Consider the following 22,116-nt stretch of genomic DNA (forward strand, 5'->3'; position numbering starts at 1 on the left):
AGAAAAAGAGGAAGAGAGGAAAAAATAAAACAAGATTAAATCAGAGAGGTAGATAAGTCATAAGAGACTCTTAAATATAGGAAATAAACTGAGGGTCACTGGAGGGGAGAGGGTGGGGAGATGAAATAATTGAGTGACAGACATTAAGGAGGGCACGTGATGTAATGAGCACTGGGTGTTATATAAGACTGATGAATCACTGATCTCTACCTTTGAAACCAATAATATATTATATGTTAATTGACTGGATTTAAATAAAATTTTAAAATATATATACAAAATAAATAAAAATTTAAAAATAAAACAAAAAAATACAGTAAAAAGTCAGGTGCACCTGGATGGCTCAGTTGGTTGAGGGTCTGACTCTTGGTTTTGCCTTGGTGGTGATCTCATGGATTGTGGGATTGAGCCCCATGTCAGGCTCCTTGATCAGCAGGGAGTCTGTTTGAAAGATTCTCTTTCTTTGCTCCTCTTTCCACTCACTCATGCATGCTCTCTCTCTCAAAGTAAATAAATCTTAAAAGAAAAAAAGTCAATATTCTTTAGAGGAATATAACATAACCCAGAGTCTCTTCAACCTTTCTCAATATCCAGGATACAATAAAAATTGGTAGACATACAAAGAAATAGCTAAATGTAGCCCATATTCAAGAGAAAAGAACAATAAATAGGAACTCATTTCAAAATGATCCAGATATTGGTATTCAATAGACAAAGATTATAAAGCAGCTATTGTAACTATGCTCAGGGATATAATTGAAAATATGCTTGAAATGATTGGGCCAAGAAATCCATGACAAGACACATCATAATCAAATTTCCAAAAGAAAAAAAAAATAAGGAAAAAATCTTGAAAGCAGTAAGAGGAAATACCCTCCCTATAAAGGATAAACAATGTAAATTACCACATATTTCTTATCAGAAATTATGGAGGCCAAAAAGAATGGCATTACATTTTTCAAGTGCTGAAAGAAAAAGTGTCAATCCATAAATCCATATTTACTGAAAAGATCTTTCAGGAATGGAGGAAATAAAGCCCTTCTCAGATGAAGGAAAACTAAGAGAATTTGTTGCCAGCAAACCTAATCTAAAAGAATAGTTACAAAAGTCCTCTAAACAGAAATGAATCTTGGAACATCAGGAAGGAAGAACAATGAAGAAAGTAAATATATGGGGCAGATACAAATTTTCTCATTAATGGGTTTTCTAAAATTTTTTTGATGGTTGAAGCAAAAATTATAATACTATTTGATATGATTCTCAAAAGATAGAGGAAATATTTAAGACAATTATGTTATAAATGGGGAGGGTAAAAGGATTTAAGTGGTCTGGAGGGAGAGATAGTGGGTATGAATATAAAGGAGTAACATGAGCAAGATCTTTCTTGATTGTGGTAGTGGTTTCACAAATCTACACATGATAAACTATCATAGATTATATACACACATTATACCAATGTCAATTCTATATTGTGTTATACTTAGGTAAAATATAATCATTGTTGCAAACTTGATCAAAAATATACAAAACATTCTACTATCTTTGCAACTTTCTGTGAATCTATAGTTATTTCAAAATTAAAAGTATTAAAAGTAAAGGGAATATAAAATATCTATGGAAATGTGAAATGACTTGAGCTTTCATCTACTTAAAAATATATATAACTTTTAAAAATTGAGAGAGCCTCAATGACCCAGGAACAATATCAAAAAGTCAAACACATTATAAGTGGAATTCTAAAATGAAAAGAGAATGGGGCAGAAAAATATTTGAAGACATCATAGCTAAAAATGTCCCAAACTTGATAAAATATGTCAGTTTATAGATTCAAGAAGCTCAATGAACTCAAAGTATGATTAAAAAAAAAAAAAAGCTTACACCCAGATATATCATGATTAAACTGCGGAAGCCAAAAATAAAGGGAAAAATCTTGAAAGCAGCTAAAACAAGAGACACATTATATCCCAGGGAACAATAATACAAAGGACTACTGTTTTAGCATCATAAATTATTGAGGCCAGAGCACAGCAGAAGGACATTTTTAGAGTGCTGCAACAAAAAGTCTGCCAACCCAGAATTCTATATCCAGTGACTATATTCTTCAAAAATGAAAATTATGTAGGTATTTTTAGAAAAATGAAGACAAGAAGACTTCCTCATTAGCAGACTTTCACTAAAAAAACACTAAAGGAAATTCTTCCACAGGAGGGTAAATGGTGCCAATTGGAAATGTAGACTTCAGGAAGGGTGATGAATACTGGAAATGGTAAGTATGTGAGTAAATTTTAAAAGGCTGGGTTTTTTTTACTTCTTCATTTCATTTTCTTCCTTTCTTTCCTTTTTTTTTTTTTTTTTTTTTTTTGCTGAGAAGACTTTTTACATTTGGAATATGGCCTAAGCAACAGTACAGTACTTCTTTATTTCTTTAAATTATATATGAATATATAAAACAAAACTTTTAGGGATCCCTGGGTGGCGCAGCGGTTTAGCGCCTGCCTTTGGCCCAGGGCGTGATCCTGGAGACCTGGGATCGAATCCCACGTCAGGCTCCCAGTGCATGGAGCCTGCTTCTCCCTCTGCCTATGTCTCTGCCTGCCTCTCTCTCTCTGTGTGTGTGTGTGACTATCATAAATAAATTAATAAATTAATAAATTAATTAAAAAAAAACTTTTAATTCTATATTATGGGTTTATAACATATATAGTTGAAATACCTATGACACGAGTACAAAATTGGTTCAGTATTCATAACCATTGTATTTCACCATATTAACAGAATTAAGGAGGAAAAACAATATGATTGTGATTATGTCAGTAGATGCAGAAAAATAATTTGACATAACTTAACTTATATTTAATTCATGGCTTTAAAAAACTCAACAAATTTGGGACGCCTGGGTGGCTCAGCAGTTGAGTGTCTGCCTTCGACTCAGGGCATGATCTCAGAGTCCTGTGATCAAGTCCCACATCGGGCTGCCTGCGAGGAGCCTGCTCCTCCCTCTGCCTGTGTCTCTCCCTCTCTCTGTGTCTCTCATGAATAAATAAATAAAATCTTAAAAAAAAATCTCAGCAAATTAAAATTTCACAACCTGCTGAAGGTCATATATGACATGTTCAATGATAGAATATTGAATGCTTTCCCTCCATGATAGTGAACTGTCTACCCATTCCAATTTCCTAATGTTTGCAACATTTTGAAATGTATAAATGTTTAAGATGAAGGGGAGCCTGGGTGGCTCAAGGTTGAGCATCTGCCTTCAGCTCAGGTCATGATCCCAGGGTCCCAGGATCAAGTTCCACATCAGGCTCCCTGCATAGAGCCTGCTTCTCCTCTCTCTGCCTGTGTCTCTGCCTCTCTCTCTCTGTGTGTGTCTCTCATGAAAAAATAAATAAAATATTTTTTAAAAAGATTTTTAAAATAAAAGTGGTGTATTATATCCACTGCTGCCTAACAAACCTCCCCCAAACACAGTGGCTTACAATAAGGATAATTTATAATTTCTCATGATTCTGTGAGTTGACTGGAGCCCCACTGGGTAGTTCCACTGATCTCATTTGGAATCTCTCATGCATCTGAGCTCATCTGGGGCTGGAACATCCAAGATGACCTCTTATTCTCTAGGCTCTCTCTTTGGGTGGCCTTTTGGTGGCCTAGTCCAGACTTCCTCAACAGCATACTGGCTGGACTCCAAGAGCAGGAAGTAGAATGTGAGTTCTCTTAAAGTGTGGGCTCAGATTCTCAGAATGTCGCTTCTGCATTCCATTGGTAAAGGAAGCCAAAGGCTCAGCCCAGATTCAAGGGAAGAGGAAATAGACTTCAACCCTGGTATAAGGAGCCATGTGTGCATACAGGAAAAGAGGAATTGATGACAGTCATCTTTGGAGATTATCTATTGTGATGGCATATCAGAGTTTCCACTTTGCCTTGTTAAAAACATTTAGCATTTATAAATGAATAGTTGTGATTTATCTTACAATATCAGTCTTTGCTTTCTAGAATACAAAGTTTTGTTAGGTAGCAACTTGTGAGTACACTGAAGTGTTGATTCAAGGGTATAGTGAGAAACATTCTGAATTTAAGAGTCAGAAGGCCTGTGTGTATATTCTGACTGCTGCTCACCAGGGTTGACTTGAGCAAGCATTTAATCTTTTTTTCTCTATTTTTTAAAATATTTTATTTATTTATTCACGAGAGACAGAGAGAAAGAGGCAGAGACATAGGCAGAGGGAGAAGCAGGTTCCCTGCAGAAAGCCTGATAAGGGACTTGATCCCAGGACCCAGGAATCACACCCTGAGCCCAAGGCAGATACTCAACCACTGAGCCACCCAGGCATCCCAATCATTTAACTGTTCTGAACCTAAGTGTCCTTATTTGTAAAGCAGGAGTATTTAATGCGCTGAATTCTATTTAGGGCCAAAAAAGAGACCGAGATCTCCCATAATTCCCAGGGGAGCAGTTCCAATGGAACCAAATCCACTGCAGCCCTGAGGAACCCTCAGCAGGATCATGGGTCTTCATTCTAGTACCTGCCACTAATTTGAGCTGGCCACCCTCCCCAAGACTACTCCATTGCCCACTTGTGTTTCCTATTATCACCTGCCAATTCTTCCTCTCTACCACATAGGTGTTTTCTCTTTACCACATAGTTCTTGATTTCTTATCATTTCAGCCCGTCATGCACTATCATGGCCCTACCTCATGGTCTAGACCAGGGAATGGCAAGCTTTGGCCTATGGGATTAATATGGCCTACCACTGTTTTTGTAAATAAAGCTTTATTGGAACATAGTCATACTCATGCATTTACTATTGTCTGTGGCCTCTTTTGGCTACAATGGCAGAGTTGAGGAGTTGCCACAGAAACCATGTGGTCCACAAAACCTATTTGGATCTTTACAGGTAGTTTCCTAATCCCTGATCTAGATCTCTTCAGAGCCCCATTAACTTCTGTTCTCCCTGCCTTAATCTTGAGGTTTTCCCAATTCCACGTTCTTAGAAAGGAGAGAACCAAAATCTTCTGAAATTCTCATTCTTCAATCTGAAATAAAATGAAAGAGGACATTTTCATTTCATACCAGGCCACTTCACTATGCATTGGTCAGCTATGGAGGGGCTGCATACGGGTGATGTGTTATCTCCCACTCTCATCCAATTAGCTGTGGCCAAAGAAACACAGGTGATATGTAGTCAGTAAAAAGGAGCTGTGGTAGGGAGGGCTGGGCATGGCACACAATGTAATTGTCCATTACAACTGCAAATTAAATTAAATGAGCTAACAGATATAAAATTACATGTTAATGTACTTGAGTCATATATTTATAAATTACCAAAAGTACTTGCCAATTAAGATCAAGTTGAAATAAAATCCAATACCCCTGAAATCAAGAATATAAATTGATGACAAACGATGTTGTAACTAAAAATTCAATTCACAATATTATAGCTCTCTTGCAGAACAGTATATATAATATTATGGTGTTATTACAGCTACACAATATAAAATACCATTAACATTTCTCAGGAGACAAAAAGGAAAAAAAGGAGAAAAAAACATTTCTCAGGAGACAAAAAGTAGGTGGAAAAAAGGCTAAATGAGTAGTTAAATTAAGATTGAACGAGTATTGGCACTACTTAGATAGGACTTCTCCTTTTTTCTTATTTGGAAAAAAAAAAATCCAACAACTCACCCATAGTGAGTTATGTACTTTCTCAAGGATGAGTTACTGCAAACACAGAGTTTTGTAATAACTGGCTTTTTAAATATGCCCTCCTTCCACGCTGTTCCAACTTAAACTGAATCTGCTTTGGTTGCCTAAACCTATGGGTCCCTTCTGCACTAAAGGACGGCTCCAGTTCAGATCCGGCCCAGAGAATACCACAGCAGTTTTGAAACCATCCTCTCTCATCCTTCCAGCAATGGAAAAGGTATGGTAGTCAGAGTACACTTTATTAAAAAGAAAAAAAAAAAAACAAAAAAAACAAAACCCTGACTGCACTTCAATAAAACTTAAAAAATGTTCTTTCCACAAGCAAACAAGCAAAAAAACCACGGGACAGAAACTTTCAGAATAACCACACCTTGCAGCCCAGAGAAATGGTGAACACACACAAATAGCTTCCAAAATAACTTTTATTACTGTATAAAACCAGGTCAAGAAAAAATAGATGCATATTTTTTCTACAAAATTATAAAGTGTTTGGGCTACTTAATATTTTTTCCAAAGAAGGCAAGATCAACATATAGTAATCTTTTCCACTTAAAAGTTTTCAGGTATCAGGTAAGGAATAAAGAATAATAGTTTTCATTTTTCCATACTTTCCTATGTGCAGCTCTGAGACATAGCAGTTACAGTTTCCTGTCAGAGTTATCGAAGAAAGGACATAACAAGATAAAAATTCTATCATACTGCAATAAAATTAGCATAACACTTTACTTCTTTCTTTGAGCTTTTAGATTAGGCAGTTGTGGTCAACCGGGATGTCACCACAATTTTCAGCTCAGCAGGGAAAAGAGCCTAATTAAAAACAAGACATCCTCCTTATTTTGTCCTTTAGAAAACAGAAACCACTTGTCAGTATTACTTAAAAAGTCCAGTTGCCTTCTTTGTCATTTGATTGTTAAGGTCTGAGATGCTGTTTCTAACCAGCACAGATTAAATGAAACCACACAAAGAAAGGAAAGGAAAGTGTTCCAGAGGGTGAATTCAAGCCTGCCACTGAGAAGCACAGGAAGCTGTACACTTTCGAGAACGTTAATTCAAAAAGCATATTCATTTAAGTTTCTCAAGAAGCCCTTCCAGAGAAAAGGCTTTAGTGTTGATTTAGAAGAGTGTTAAAATAAAGCCCCCCACCCCGAAATTAGATTATGGGGTAAGCCAAGCCAGACTACCGCTGCTGATGATACAAGCTATAATTATTTGGGAAGATTTCAATCACTGTTTTGGAAATGATACCTAAAGCTTTCTTCTCCCTTTTTCTTTTTGTGGACTTTTTAATGAGATATTTTGGGGAGAGATGCCTTTATGTAGGAAATACCATCTTTTGAAAGATAAAGGTACAATTACCATTAGAATAAAAAGCCCATTAAAAGAAGAGTCTCAGAAAGGTTTTCTAGATATATTTTACTATGCATTGTTTTCATAAAGGTTGAGAAAGAAGTTCTTATAATATCCACCAGATTGCTCTCACATTAGCCCACAAGAAATGGAAAATAAAGGGCTGAGATGATGAGTGCTCAAATACTTTGCAATGGAGTAGAATATTCTCATGCCAAATCCATAATTAACTTTTCACTAGTAACTTCTTCCATGGCCTTTGTAAAATGGAATGGCAGCTTTGATCATTGGTGCTGTCGCAGACCCGTTTCCCCCTAAAAAACTGGAATTTTGGGCACCTTTATGTAAAGAAATATCCATTTATCAAAAATATGTTTGTGTGTGACAATGCAATTACTCCTTCTACCTGACACCAAAATTGTAGCATGCTCTACCTATACTGAATTTAATTGTGCCTACTATGTGCCAGGCATTGAGCCAGGCACTAGGCATACTTATGACACCTTTATCAATTTTGGAAATAGAATTAAGAAGAGTGTCTTGGTGAGGGAATCTTTAATGGTTAGCTGTGAAGCTTAATGGATATGATGGAGTGAAGCTCATATTCAGTCTGAGGTAATTACCACTTAACTTAAAAAGAACTCCACTAAGCACCAAAAATGTTAAGAGTGTTTGGTGTAAACTGTAAGGTTTTTACCCACATTAAAAGGGTCCAGTTTAAAATTGCATAGAAACCAAAAAACCAAAACCAACAACAACCAAAAACAAACAAACCAATCCAAAAAGAAAAGCATCATTTCAGCATAGGCACTATTCTAGATATTTTTTAAAGATTTCTTTATTTTAGAGAGAGAGCACATGTGCATGCATATGAGTGGGGGGAGGGGCAGAGGGAGAAAGAATCTTCAAGCAGACTCCCTGTTGAGCACGGAGCCTGAGGCAGGGCTCAATCCCATGACCCAGGAGATAATGACCTAAGCCGAAACCAAGGGTCAGACACTCAACAGATTGAGCCACCCAGGCACCTCACTACTCTAAGTTTTAATTTAAGTCAGCCCAGAATCTAGACAGAGGTCTCCATGCACAAAAGATGTCACCTCTGAGTCTCAATTCCCTACTAAGAACCCAAAGCTCCAGATATCCCCTAAAACTCCACCAAAATCAGGAAGAACCTTAGCTGTTGCCACTGGGAAGAGCAGACCATGACGTGAGTCTCTTCTATCTCCAAACCTAAAGCTATTCAGCAACTAAGATGCTGTTGTTCTTCAACAGATGATGTTCTTCAGAACAAATATTGTAATTAATTAATCTTGAAGTTACAGATGTTCTTGCCCAAAGTTTTCTTCGTTACCAAGACATAGTTTTAAGATCAAAGGGGCATCAAGTTGGGCCATGGCATGTTGGCTGCGGCAGGGTGCCATCTCTATTTACAGGTGTGGGCGGGCCCCTTTCCTTGGTTATTTGCCTTTCCTTGGTTAATCTGCCTTGGAAAAAGCCAGAGGGTAAACTTTAACAACTCCACTGCACTCCAGCAATTGGGATTTATCGAGCGGTGAGTCCGAGTAGGTACAAACTAGTATATAATAGAAAAATGTAGCAGAGTGAAGTGGTTAGGGACGTGAACTGAGAAGTCAGACAGCCAAGAGACAAATCTCAGTTCTACCACTGATGAGCTATATGCCCTTGGGGGAAGTTACTGACCTTTCTCAGCTTCAGATCTCCCAGCTGTAAAATGGAGATAATAACAGTACCTAACCTGTAAAGTTTGAGGATTGAATGAGTTAATATTTATAAAGTGCTTAGAACAGTGTCTGGCATGTAGTAAGCGCCATGTAAGTACTTTCTAAAATAAAAACAGAAACTTGAGGAAAAGTGCTCTTTGAGGGTGTGAAGCAGTTTATGCTACGTAAGTTTTCAGGCATATTCCATTCTAATTGGGTTTAGAATCTGAGTTATAAAGGGCACCAAACCCCGCAGAAGCTTTGGGACAAAGCTGAGTTTCAGAAAAACTTCCAGGTGTGAAAAGAAAAGATCTCTTTAGCTATCTCTGGCTCAGTCACAGCTCCCAAATGCTCTAATAGAAATCCTGGTCTCCAAGGTGAATCTGAGACCAAACTAGTTGGGGAGAGAGCAGGAGACAGGCGCTGAGAGAAGGGAACCAGTTACTTTCCTAAATTTTTTTCTGTACTCCACTCATGTTATCTGTGTAGCATAAACCCTGCCCCAGATCTGATTCTAAAACGTTAGGACTGTATTCTCAGAATTAACAAGAAATGACTGCATGACAAGAGACCAGAGATGCTGACAACTAATGAAATTTACCGACCGAGAGACACATTTTTGTTTCTGCTTTTGGTTCGTTTGTTTGTTTTTTGAGAGACACATTTTGATCACCTGTTCTATGCAAGATCCTCAAGAAAGGTAACATAACCACAATTTATATCTTCTATTATGTACACTGATCATCTCCTTTCCAATTTAGGTAAGTTCATAGGCCTTAATCAATACCAACTCTTCAAAGGAATCCTACTTTATGAGTAAAATAAATATTGATTCTGCAGAGCTCAATCATCTTGGGGGCTAAACAGGAGAAGCTAAACTGTAGAGCTAGTTTTCAAAAGTGAAGTTACATGGCCGAATCTCTATAACATTTTACATGGTAGATCTCTGTCCAGCCTCATCAACAGAGAAGTTTCTTTTCTTTGCTGCTACTTCATTGTTTAATTTTGAATCTGATTGGTCGACATGGCTGAAGTTTATTGCTGAGCCTTCTGCTCCCTCTCGAGCGCCTCCATTTGGCTGAAAAAGGATAGGATTTGGTTCTTTAGGACGTTGCCATTGTGGTCTGGTGACTATCCAAAATATGAGCGCCCCAAATACCACATTCAGGAGGCCGAGGGTATTTGCGAAAACACCTTCTGGTGGGAACGAACTGTATCCAGAACTACAAAAAAGAGAAAGGGTGTTCAATTACAAATAGGGTGATACAACATGTCAAACAGTCTTGAATTTATCTGCTGAAAAAAAGCACACTGACACACCTTCTATGTAAATTCCCTTGAAGTTTGATATTAAGGAGAAACTAAGATATGCTAAAATAACTCAATTGAAATAGTGTAAAATTGTTAAAAATTAAAAGTCTGAAGATAATATAGCACTTAAAAATTGGGAAAAGGATGATACAAAAATGTAGGTGCATCATAATTACAATTAATATAAAAAACATGCACATCAGAAAGAGTAAAAGGGCATGTGTAACTTCAAAACTAGTTGTTTTATAGGAGTGGTATAATTTTTTTGGATTTTTTGATCCTTCTTCCAAGCATTATTAATGCTATATTACATGTTTAATGTAATATATTTTTAATATTAAAAATTTTGTTATGTTTAAATCACATCTTTCCAATGAATAAGAATTTAACATTTTATAGCTCAAATATAACATTAAGAAAACTATGCAACTTACACGCCAAAGATCAGTTTCTCAGTCACTCCCATAAGTACCGTTGCAATCACTGTTCCAAAGATGAGAAGCCCAGAATAAACATGCATGGGCATGACAAGTGCTCGGAGTGAAAGTGGAGCCCAAGGAAGCAGAAAGACGAGAACACCTAGAAGAAGCTGAACATCAACAAGAACAAAGGTTATCATTTGAGCTTTAACTACTTTTAAAATTATTATTATAAAAACAATTATGTGCAAAAGGAAAAGCCTTCCTATAGAACCAAGGGCATAAGATGAAAAGTTCATTTCTCTGCTCCAGTTCAACTATTCAAAGGCAACATCTATTACCACTTTCTCAAATATCCTTCCAGAAAACCCCATGCCTATACAAGCATGTGTGTGTCTGTGTGTGTACAAAAAGAGACTTTTTTAAAGTGTAAATGGCATCTTAACATACATACTTGTTCTGCACCTTTCTTTTTTCCCTTAATAGTATGTCTTAGAGATCTTTTCACGTTAACATATGTGCATCTGGTTTATTCTTTTTAATGGCCAAATTCTGGGAATTTACTCAGTTCTCTATGGATATTCCTGTTTCTAGTTGTTTTTCTTTTTAAGATTTTATTTACTTATTCATGAGAGACACACAGAGAGAGAAGCAGAGACATTGGCAGAAGGAGAAGCAGGCTCCCCGCAGGAATCCTGATGCAAGATTTGATCCCAGGACCCAGGGATCACGACTTGAGCCCAAGGTAGACAACCACTAAGCCACTCAGGGGCCCTTCCTGTTTCTGGGTTGTTTTTGTTTTTGTTTTTTTAATCATTAACAAAGCTACAGTGAACATTCTGGTACCTTCTTGTTTGTTTTTATCTATTTCCAAGTAGAAAAGGAAGTAAAGATTTTCAATTCACTAAAACCAAATACGATAGGACACATTTAGTCAGTTCAACCTAAAATGGTATGTGTCGAGAGGCTGACAATCTTGTTTAACGAGGAAATAATGAATTCTGCAGAGAGATTATCTCCAATTCCTTGACAATTAAATCCCTCGTGGGATGCTTCTCTGCAGAGGACAGCAAGGTTCCTATGTAAGTGATGTGTGGTGACACTTTCAATTTGTTTTGTTGTCCCACAGCCCATTAACTGTTCTCTTCTCCCTAAGAGAGTGAAGATAATTTAGTGACCACTACGCTACTGAATCTAAAGAGGCATTTTTTCAGGTACTTACCTTGGACCTACCACCCAAACAAAACAAGTATGAGCAGTAGGGAGAACAGGGAGAAACACAACATCATGGCTCAGCTTTCCTGACTAAGATAAAAGGACTTCTGGGGGACACCAGAAGAACGAAGGCAGAAAGGGTGTGAAACCCTAAAACACATTTAGAATAAATTTCTGGGACATGGTAAAGAATGGAAGTTAAAAAATGCATTTGATAGGCTGGTGTGCATATTTTATTGTCTACTCATTGCCACAAATGCCTGAGTGTATAAGAAATGGTACAGAGGGTCCCCCTTGGTGGTTCAGAATGTCATTAATTCTCCTTCAGTGACGTTTAGTGATTTCATTAGTATCAAAGGGCAAGCATCCCGATGTTCAGGTTGTGCTTTGTCCATGAAAAGGGGGCTCAGGTAAGTGGCCACCAAAGACTCAGCGTATATACACTCTGTGAGTAAAGTCATCACACTTTTTATGTGACTTGCTCATGGAAATACATATTTTCCATATTTTTGTTCTCTTGACTCTTCATTCCTAAGATTCGGTTTTCTCTTATTTCTTTCAGGATTCAAGGAAATCCTGTGTGCCTCTTGTAATCCTGTAGGGTTCAATGACCTAAACAGGTGGGTTGCCAGAAATTGGCTTACAGAACCCCACGTAATTTAACTCCCCTTATAATGCTATTTTCACTATTAAAAAATATATTTTTTTTTGGCAAAAGAAAATTAGTTTTAAAAGGAAAGGAAAAAATTACAGAATGCTTAACTTTGATTAAAAGTGTTCCAAATGATGCAAATTTATAACAACTTACAAAGATTTATAATTCATAATAATCATTCTTAATTTCCTTTTTACCATCTTAGCGTTACCATCTTACAAGCAGTATGGTAGCTTAAAACCTAGTGGACTGAAACAAAACAGCTTTGTCCTTTTAAGTCAGTGGTTCTTGAAGTGTTGTTCATAGAAGACCTGCATCAGAAACACTTGCACCTTTCTTTAAAGAGATCCCTTGGGACATATCCAAATCTCCTAAATCAGAACTTCTGCAAGTTGGGCCCAGGAATCTGCTTTTTAACGGAATGCCCAGGCAATTCTTAATACATGTTAAAGTTTGAAGGCCACTGCTTTTGATTCACCTGAATTGTTTCAGAGATATGGGTTAACCACAGTCTGGAAAACCCCCTAAAAGTGAAGGCAGTGGAATCTTCCATTACTTTCACTCTCAAACATGTATTAAGAGCCAACTATTGGCAAACAAAGTGCTCCAGTGTTTAGGAACCATCACCTACAGAAAGCTGTTCTTCACCACAATGGAGTTCTTAAGAGAGCTAAAGAAGAATAAAATTTCATTTAAAAATTATTATTTTGATATCAAAGTGAATATGTAGTATGATCCCAATTACATTAAAAATTTTTTTAAATGTATATTCATAGGCATAATATATGCCTGAAGGAAATGAAACAAAATATAATGATATGTCTGGATTATGGCATTATCAATGATGTTTGTTTTTTTCTTTATTTTTTCTGTATTTTATAAATTTGAAAATTAATGTGTATTTATATTACTTTTATAATTGGAAATAGACAATAAAAGTTTACTTTTAAAGTTCCTATAGTAAATACCTGGGCTTTCTCAGTTAATTACTAATTATTATCTGCTCATTTACAAATGTATTTTACTACTCCAGTTTTATCTCACTTTATGAAACAAATGAGTTTAAAAAAAATATATGTGTGAACTCTGAAACCTAAAAAAGCTTTTATTTGCAAACAACATTAATGAAACTAGGAAATATCTGCCTAGCTAGCTTTTGTATTAGGTATGATTTCCTTTTTCTTTTTTTAACCGTAAAGTTGGATTTAATGAGCAATCAAATGATTTACAGATTATTATATGGAGGTCCTCTCTGTTTTTCTGCTATTTTATATACTCACTCATTCCTGCACTTAAAGCATATATTGCTGGGCCCCATCCCTAGAGTTTCTGATTCAGTAGGTCTGGAATGGAACTTAAGAATCTATATTTCTAATTTCTCTGGCAATGCTAACGAAGCTGTTCTAGGGACCATACTTTGAGAAGCCCTGTCTTAGGCCATTTTCCAGATGTTATAAGCATGTTTCTTCCTGGGATTAAAACATCTCATCAGCAGCAACTAGAATATGTCCACAGTTGTTTATTAAGAGAGACAATACACAATTGAACACTACATTCCCCTGTCAATATCCTACATCTCCTTGCCGTACTGTCTTGCATCCCATGTCCCTGGCAACATCCCAGCACTGGCTCAGCCGTCTTCAGGACTATCTCTGGTCTACTAGGTACTACTAGAGTTAAATAACATCACTATAAATTCATGGTTATGATGTTTACAGTTAGGAACACTTCAACACTGCTCAACAATCTTTTTATTGTCCCACTTCTCAACTAGTCCTCTATGTTCCCTCTTCCTTAAACTACTCGCTGTCCTCTATGCCTTCTACTAGCAGATGATTTTATCACCACCTCATGGGGAAAACAGAGTCTCACTTTTCTGCTACCGAACCAAACAAACCAAAAAAAGCATCCCAAGCCAATAATTCCCTCCTTCCTTCAATTACAATAGAGTTGGTGTTCAATTTTCCAGTTGGGCTTTGCAACCTGCAGAGACATAGTTATAGATTCACCCCAACATTCACAATCTCCCTTTCTCTCCCATGCTTGTCTTGTGGAACAATGCATCCCCTACAGCCTAACAAGGAATCTAAAATACAATACGTATTTAATTGTTGAATAAATCGATGGACTAATGAACAAAATTTCATTGACATAAAATGTATGTTCTCAATCATGAAGGTGTCTAGGATCTATAATAGAAATAAAATTTTAAATGCCATCTTCAGGTCACAAAGGAGCCTCCCACAAGACTTATACTTCTAATAACAATAGCTGATTCATGTCACTCCAGTATGCTAAGCCGTAGGCAAGCATTTCCATGCATTATTTGGCTTTGATTATGATGTTGTAAAGGATGTATCAAAAGCCTTGATTTGTAGGTGAGCAAACTAAGTTCAGAAAAGTTCAATAATCTGTCTTATGGTCACCAGCTACAATTGGAGGGACCTGATTCAAACTGAGGTCTCCCTGAGTGCAAATCCTGTGTTCTTAAACACTACTTGCTCTCTGGATCTGAGCAAGAAAGAAGTGAGAGGTTGGATTTCCTCCTGCTAACAAAAGTCATTAAGTTGTGAAATGACTTTTCTGAGAAGCCTAGTTAGCACACAAATAAAACAACTAAAGATAAGAACTTGAGTATCTCAAAGAGCAAAAGAGAGTCTTGAGACATTTAAAAATGTTTTTAATTCACTCAAGTTTAATATTAGAAAAATCTACTGACATAATTGACTATATTAACAGATTAAAGCAGACAAGCTTTTCTCTTAGGCAAACTGATCTCAAACAGCATGCTTCTGATCACCTGAAGGGCTTGTGAGCACATCCTGCCAGGCCCCTCACCCAGAGTTTCTGATTGAGCAGTTCTGAAGCAGAACCTGAGAATCTGGTTTGTTTTGACCTCAGTAGTGGGGAAGATCTCACAAACAAGTTACCAAAACGAAATAAAAAATAATAGCCTTAAAGGAAAAGATTCATTTGTTTCATTAAAATTGAGAATTCCATTTGTCAGTAAATACTAACAAAAGAGAAAATATAAGCTTCAAACCAGAAGACATATATAAGCAATACATATAAATGAAAAGGAATCTGATACAGAACTATAAATCTTCAAGGAAAAGGAAAAAAACCCTCATTTTTCGAATGGACAAAAGATACAAACAGAGATTTCTTAGAAGAGAAACAGGAATAACCAGTGAAATAAACATTAAAGCCACAAGAGGACATCATTTTTAAACCCACTAGTTTGGCAATAATTAAAAAGTTTGCAAAGGATGCATGTTATTCGCAAGTTAGCAAAGATATGCCTTATGGGAACTCTTATATGCTGCTGGCAGGTACACACTGGGATCAACCAAATTGGAAAACGATTTGGCATTTCTTGTTTAGGCTGAGTATATATTCCACTCAAGAATATACACCCAGAGTAACCTTTGCATTGAGGTCCAGGAAATGTGTTCATGAATGTTCAATATAGCATTGTTCATAACAGAAAACAACTGAAAATAGTCCAAATGTCTAAATAGCAGGAGAGTGGATAAGTAAATTCATAACATACTTGTATAATGGGTTACAAAAGTAAAAATGAGTACAGATAGAGGAATCAATATAGTTGAATCGGTAGAATGAAAAAAAGTTGCAACAGAATACGAATATCAAGAGAATATTTTTTAAATAGTAAAAAAGCAAAATTAGACATTTTGTTTGGGGATTCATGGCATGCAGTAAGATTATAAAGAAAAACAGGGAATGATGGAAAAACTTCCAGAGCATGGCTACCCCTAGACGTTGAGGTGAGTAGAGAGTATGGGATTGAGGTAGGAGGGGGTAGAGGTTCTGTTTTCTAAATTAGGTTGGATGGTGGAATCATAACAGTTAATTTTATCATGATTTGTAACTTCTAAATACATACAATAAAGCTTTTTAAATGGAGAACCCCAAAGAGCTTTTATTTATATGGTTTAAGTCTTTTGGTATTTATCATATTAGAAATTAAAACTGAAACCTCTAAAAATACTGATTCATTTAACAATGATAACAAATTTACTACATATTTACATAAATAACATGTCTTACAGAAAAATAACTCTATGGTCTGAAACAAAAAAACAGCAAGCCAGGTGGCATGTTTTTAAATCATTTTAATAGTGGATCATTGGATTCCTCTATTTGTCTCTGCATTCAGTCTTTTTTTTTCCGCTTTTAACTTTTTTAATTTTAATTTTTTAAGTATTTTACTTAAATTCCTTTTGCCAACATATAGTACAATAACCAGTGCTCAACCCATCAAGTGCCCTCCTTATGCCCGTCACCCAGTCCACATTCAGTTTTATAGGATATCACACATAATGCAGCCTCTGGAAAAGTCCCCTGAACCCTTGTAAGAAACTGAGACAAAGATAAATACCATCTTAGTATTATGAAAATTGCTCTGAAAAGAAAGACCACCTGAAAATCTTGGTTACCCCACACCTCACCCAGAGTTCCATGGATCAGACTTTGAAAACTATTCTAAGAGGATGCTTTGGAAGCAGAGAGAAGGAACATCTAAGAAAGAGGAAAAAAAAAGAAAAGAAAAGATATGTCAGCAAAATTTGGGGGGAGATTGTCATAAAGACATTTCAGATTAATTTCTTCTTCAAAAGAGATATATAGGATCTTTGCTTTGTAGGGGAATCATTCTTGTGATTCTATTTTTGGGGCTGGAGAATTGGGCAGGGGGCAGGCAGCAGATCAGATGATCCAAGCTGGTCCAACCCAAGTGCCTTGGTCAAGAGAACACCTAAGGTACAAGCAGACCCAAATACATTTTTACTGAGTTTAATATATGGACTCAGGAAAGATGGGCCCTCTCCTTCCTGGGTAGGCTCAAGGATCTCAGGAACCACTTATCTCCTTCCTGGCAATGGGCTGAGGAAAGCAGAGGTCAGATATCCAGAGAATGCAACCCGAGAGAGTACAGTTTGGACCTCTGGTAGTTTGTTATTTTTTAAAATGCCCCAGAGGCTACATCTCACAAGTAGAAAAGAATTTGACACTTGAAATGCTTTATACTCCATAGGTAAACATGAGGAAGAAGGAAGACCTTTCAGCCTTTTCTGGTTGTAGCCTTTGTTCCTTGCCTCCCTCCTTCCTTTATTTACTGAAACCACCCGGACACTGGCTTCACTTGGCAGATAATTCCAGACATGGAAGCTAAGCCAACCCCCAACGATGCTAAGGTAAGAGGATCTGAACTTGCCAATCTCTCCTGCCCGCACTCTTCATACTCTGTGGTAGGATTGGTTCTGAGTTGTTCTTGGGTGGAGGCACAAACTCCTCACAGACTTGGTGCATGGTCCGCACACAGTTAAACTCTGGGACTGAAGTGCAGGCTGTCATGGCCTTGGAAGCGAGCAGCAAGGGAGCAGCTGCTGCTGCTCCAGGGAAGTGGGACTTCCTGTTCTCCACCCACAAGTGGCAGCTCCAAGATCCTCCACCTGAATTCGTCTTGATTCAAAAAGAGACACTGCTTCCTCTTCTTACTTTTAACTTAAGAAACCTGACAGATTTTTTTTTAGTTTCTTCCAAATGGATAACCAATTATGATAGTAATATTTACTAAATAAGCATTCTTTCCCTACTAAATTGAAATACCATAGTGTCATAGGAAAAGTTCTCATACGTACTTGGACAGTTTCTGTCCTTTCTGTTCTTTCCATGACTATATTTTTTCACTTTCATGTTAATAACTTGTTTTGAATAAGGCAGGTCTCCCTTTGCTTCTTTTTCAAAATTTTTTTTGATTATCCTTGGATATTTGCTCTGCAAGTTTAAGACTCCCATTGGGCTTAAACTCAGAATTATATTAAACATAAATATGGTTGAAGAGTGAAAGATACTTTATATTAATTTTTCTCTATTATTAACATGGTATCTAATTATACCATGTTTTCTCAAAAAGATTTCATAGTATTTTACATATTCTATATATTTTATATCCTCATTGTTCAGTTTATTCCTAGGTATAATTTATATATCCATATTATAAATGAATTCTACTTATTTAAGTAGTTGTTTCTAGTTTAAGCAAAAGTTATTGAATTATGAACGGCTATCATAGCCAGCCACTTTTCCAAATGCTCTTATTACCCAGGTCATCTCTTGGGTTACCAGGCATACATTACATGATCTGCAAACTGAAAAAAGGTCACAAATTCTCTATTACTTTTACAGTTTTTTAAAAATTATTTTGTAGCTAAAATCTCTAAAAGAAGGTTGAATGACAAAGGTGGCAAGCACTAATGTCTTTTTAACTTAATAAAAATGTCTTCAGTGGGCAGCCCAGGTGGCTCAGCAGTTTAGCACCGCCTTCAGCCCAGGATGTGATCCTAGAGACCTGGGATCGAGTCCCACGTTGGGCTCCCTGCACGGAGCCTGCTTCTCCCTCTGCCTGTGTCTCTGCCTCTCTCTCTCTCTCTCTCTCTCTCTGTGTGTCTCTCATGAATAAATAAAATCTTTAAATAAATAATTCTGTGGTTCTGGTGGCCCCTCAAGCAAGAATACTTACAATGGAAACAAATGGCCTAGTTGGGGGAACGAGAAGATGATTTCCAAGAAATATGAATATGCAGAAAACATCTAAGGTATCAGAGCTGGTTGACTTTTTATATTATGTTTATAAAGACCCTGAGACACTGACCTGTAAGATGTAGAGTATGACAACCGTCAGTCCAACCCAGCTGTGTAGACTGTACATGTTGGGGATATTCCCGGCATTGTGGTAATCAAAAACAGACACCAGAGAGATAATTACGAGAATGGCAGCAACGGTGTGTAACCCCGCATGGATGGATTTCATCAGGAGCTTGCTGCATTTCCAGGTCCATGGCAGTCTGTACACGATGATGGCTAGAAAGGGAGGAAAGGGGACAGAACGTGGTGTTGTTATTTTTAATCAACACCAGTCGAACACTTCAATGCACTGAACACCCCTCCTTCCATAAACCCTTTTTACTTGGCTTCTGCTTCTCCCCTTTTCCCTGCCTCTCATGAGTTCCTTCTTGGGCTCTTTGGCCCTTATCTTCTTTACTCCCAATTTATGAACAAACCCTGGTGGCTCTCAGGCTCAGATCTAAGACTTTTTCTCTGTGGGTGACCTCCCTCACTCTTTTACTGAGATGTTACCCACATGGCAGGGACTCCAAAATTCATATCTCCAGCCCAGAACTTTTTTCTGAACTCCAGACCCACATAACTCAACAGCTTCAGGATGTCTCTATATAGATGCCTCCATATATCACAGACTCAACAAATCCAAAACTAAATTGTTAATCTTATGATCTGTTTTTTTCATAGAAGTGTGTCTTAGTTTGACAAGAAAAGACTAAGGAATAGAAAAATACGCACAAAGATTTAAATAGACAAAAGAGTCTACTCAAGTATTTTACAAAAAAATTATATCCAAAAATAGAGACAAACATAAGCAAAATATCAACCTCATTAGTCAACAGAGAAATGCAAATTAAAATCAAATGAGTATATGTCTATCATATATCTGAATGGCTAAACATGAAAAATGCCAAGTACTGGAGAGGATGTAAAGCAGGCAGAGAGGTCTCATGTTCTACTGACAGGAGTTTAAATGACAACAAACACTCTGGAAAACCAGCAGTAATTATTCAAGCTAAACTTATATGATCCAGCAATTCTCCTGGGTATATGCTCCAGAGGAATATGTACACGTTTACCAAAAGACATGCACTAGATTATTATTAGCAGCACCATTTGTCGTGGCCAAAAACTAGACACTCCCCAAATTACCATCATTAATAGAATGAATAAATAAATTGTCATATATTCACACCATGGAATAATACACAACAAAGAGAATGAATGACCTATAACTACAACTTCATTCAACAATATGGATCAACCCATAATGTCGATGCCAAGAAATGAGACATAAACAAGTATATACTGTATGGATTCAATTTATGTGAAAGCTAAAAATAGGCAAAATTCATCTCTGCAATAAGAAAAGTCAAGATAGTAGTTCCCCTTGTGAGGAGGGGTATAGTAACTGGAAAGGAACATACAAGGTTTTTCTTCTTGCTAATATTCTGTTTCTCAATCTGGGTGCTGGTTACATAGGTATTTACTGAGGGAAGATTCATCAAGCTATATATTATATATATACATTTTTGCATGTAGATTAGACTTCAACAAAAACATTTTTGAAAGCCTGTTTTTTTTTAAGTGTCCTGGTTTAAGCAATCATATAATCACCTTAGCCAGCATGCAATTAATTTTTGTTCTGAAGACAATATCCTGTCTTTGCCCACCCTTATTCCCAACCCTCCAGTACAGGCAAAATTTAGAGATCTGAAAATGTATGGCAGATTGAAAAAGTTTGAAGAATATTTCCTTGGAAGATGGATTCCATTGTATCAGCAGTGTATCCTGTATATTGCTTAGTCCCAGCAAGAAAAAAAAAAAAAAAAAGAGCACATTCCCACTAAAGACATTTATAATTTGAATATGTAGAACTTCACAGGATCACAAAAACATATGAGACTATCTAATCCATCTCAGGCAGAAACACATATACACCTACAAAGACAGATGTGAATTCAGCCTCTTTAAAGCTTTCAGCACAGGATGTCAATCTTCCTGTTCTTTGGTTCCATTCCACAACACTTGACAGTCCTCACCATTAAGACAGTATTCTTTTCATCTAATCCAAAATCTGAAGGATTGCTACTTACTAATTTTAGAGCATATATGGATAGCTCATAAATGTTGATTGGCTACGTTTCCTTGAGGACATGGAGACTTTTAGGATAATCATTTCTTTTTTTTTTTTTTTTTTTTCTTGGTAGGATAATCATTTCTATATTCAATCTTTTCAAGCTATTTAGTGCAACCAGGTAGACAAGTTGACCCTTAAACAAAGTTATACCACTCAACCCTTGAGCAAAGTTAGGAGTGTCAGTGACCCCCACACAATTGAAAATTGCATATAACTTTTGACTCCCCCAAAACTTAACTACTAATAGCCTACTGGCTACTGGAAACTTTACCTATAACATAAAGTTGATTAACACATATTTTGCATATTATATTATATATTGTATTCTTAGAATGAAATAAGCTAGAGAAAAGAAAATAGGTTTTTTTTTTTAAGATTTTATTTCTTTATTCATGAGAGTCACACAGAGAGAGAGAGGCAGAGACACAGGCAGAGGGAGAAGCAGACTCCCTGTGGGGAGCCCGATATGGGACTCAATCCCAGGACTCTGGGACCACAACCCGAGCCAAAGGCAGATGCTCAATCACTGAGCCACCCAGGCATCCTGAGAAAAGAAAATGTTAAGAAAGTCATAAGGAAAATACATTTACAGTGCTGTAGAGCATGTTTTTTTTTTTTTTTTTTTTTGTATGTAGAGCATGTTTATCGAAAAAAATCCACCTATAGGGCCACTTGGGTGGCTCAGTCACTTAAGTGTCTGCCTTTGGCTCAGGTCAGGATCACAGGGTCTTTGGATCAAGCCCCACATTGGGCTCCCTGCTCAGTAGGAAGCCTGCTTCTCCCTCTCCCTGCCACTCCCTACCCCCCCCACCCCAGCTTGTGCTCTGTCAAATAAATAAATAAAATCTTTTTTAAAAAATTTACCTGTAGGGGATCCCTGGGTGGCTCAGTGGTTTATCGCCTGCCTTTGGCCCAGGGCGTGATCCTGGAGACGCAGGATCAAGTCCCACGTCGG

General features: G+C 37.0%; 1 protein-coding gene across 1 annotated transcript in view; it reads right to left on the minus strand.

Annotated features, from left to right (window-relative positions):
- Window positions 1-6,112: 6,112 nt before the first annotated feature.
- The window catches only part of CYBRD1 (cytochrome b reductase 1), a 30,494-nt gene continuing 14,490 nt past the window's right edge, over window positions 6,113-22,116 (minus strand). The window contains exons 2-4 of the mRNA XM_077883275.1: window positions 19,053-19,261; window positions 10,522-10,676; window positions 6,113-9,999 (exon numbers count right to left, since the gene is read on the minus strand). Coding sequence (XP_077739401.1) covers window positions 9,708-9,999; window positions 10,522-10,676; window positions 19,053-19,261 — 656 coding nt within the window. The 3' untranslated portion in view covers window positions 6,113-9,707. The remainder of the gene's footprint in view (window positions 10,000-10,521; window positions 10,677-19,052; window positions 19,262-22,116) is intronic.

This window comes from Canis aureus, chromosome 34 (genome assembly GCF_053574225.1).
Source record: "Canis aureus isolate CA01 chromosome 34, VMU_Caureus_v.1.0, whole genome shotgun sequence".
In the NCBI taxonomy this organism is placed as follows: Eukaryota; Metazoa; Chordata; class Mammalia; order Carnivora; family Canidae; genus Canis; species Canis aureus.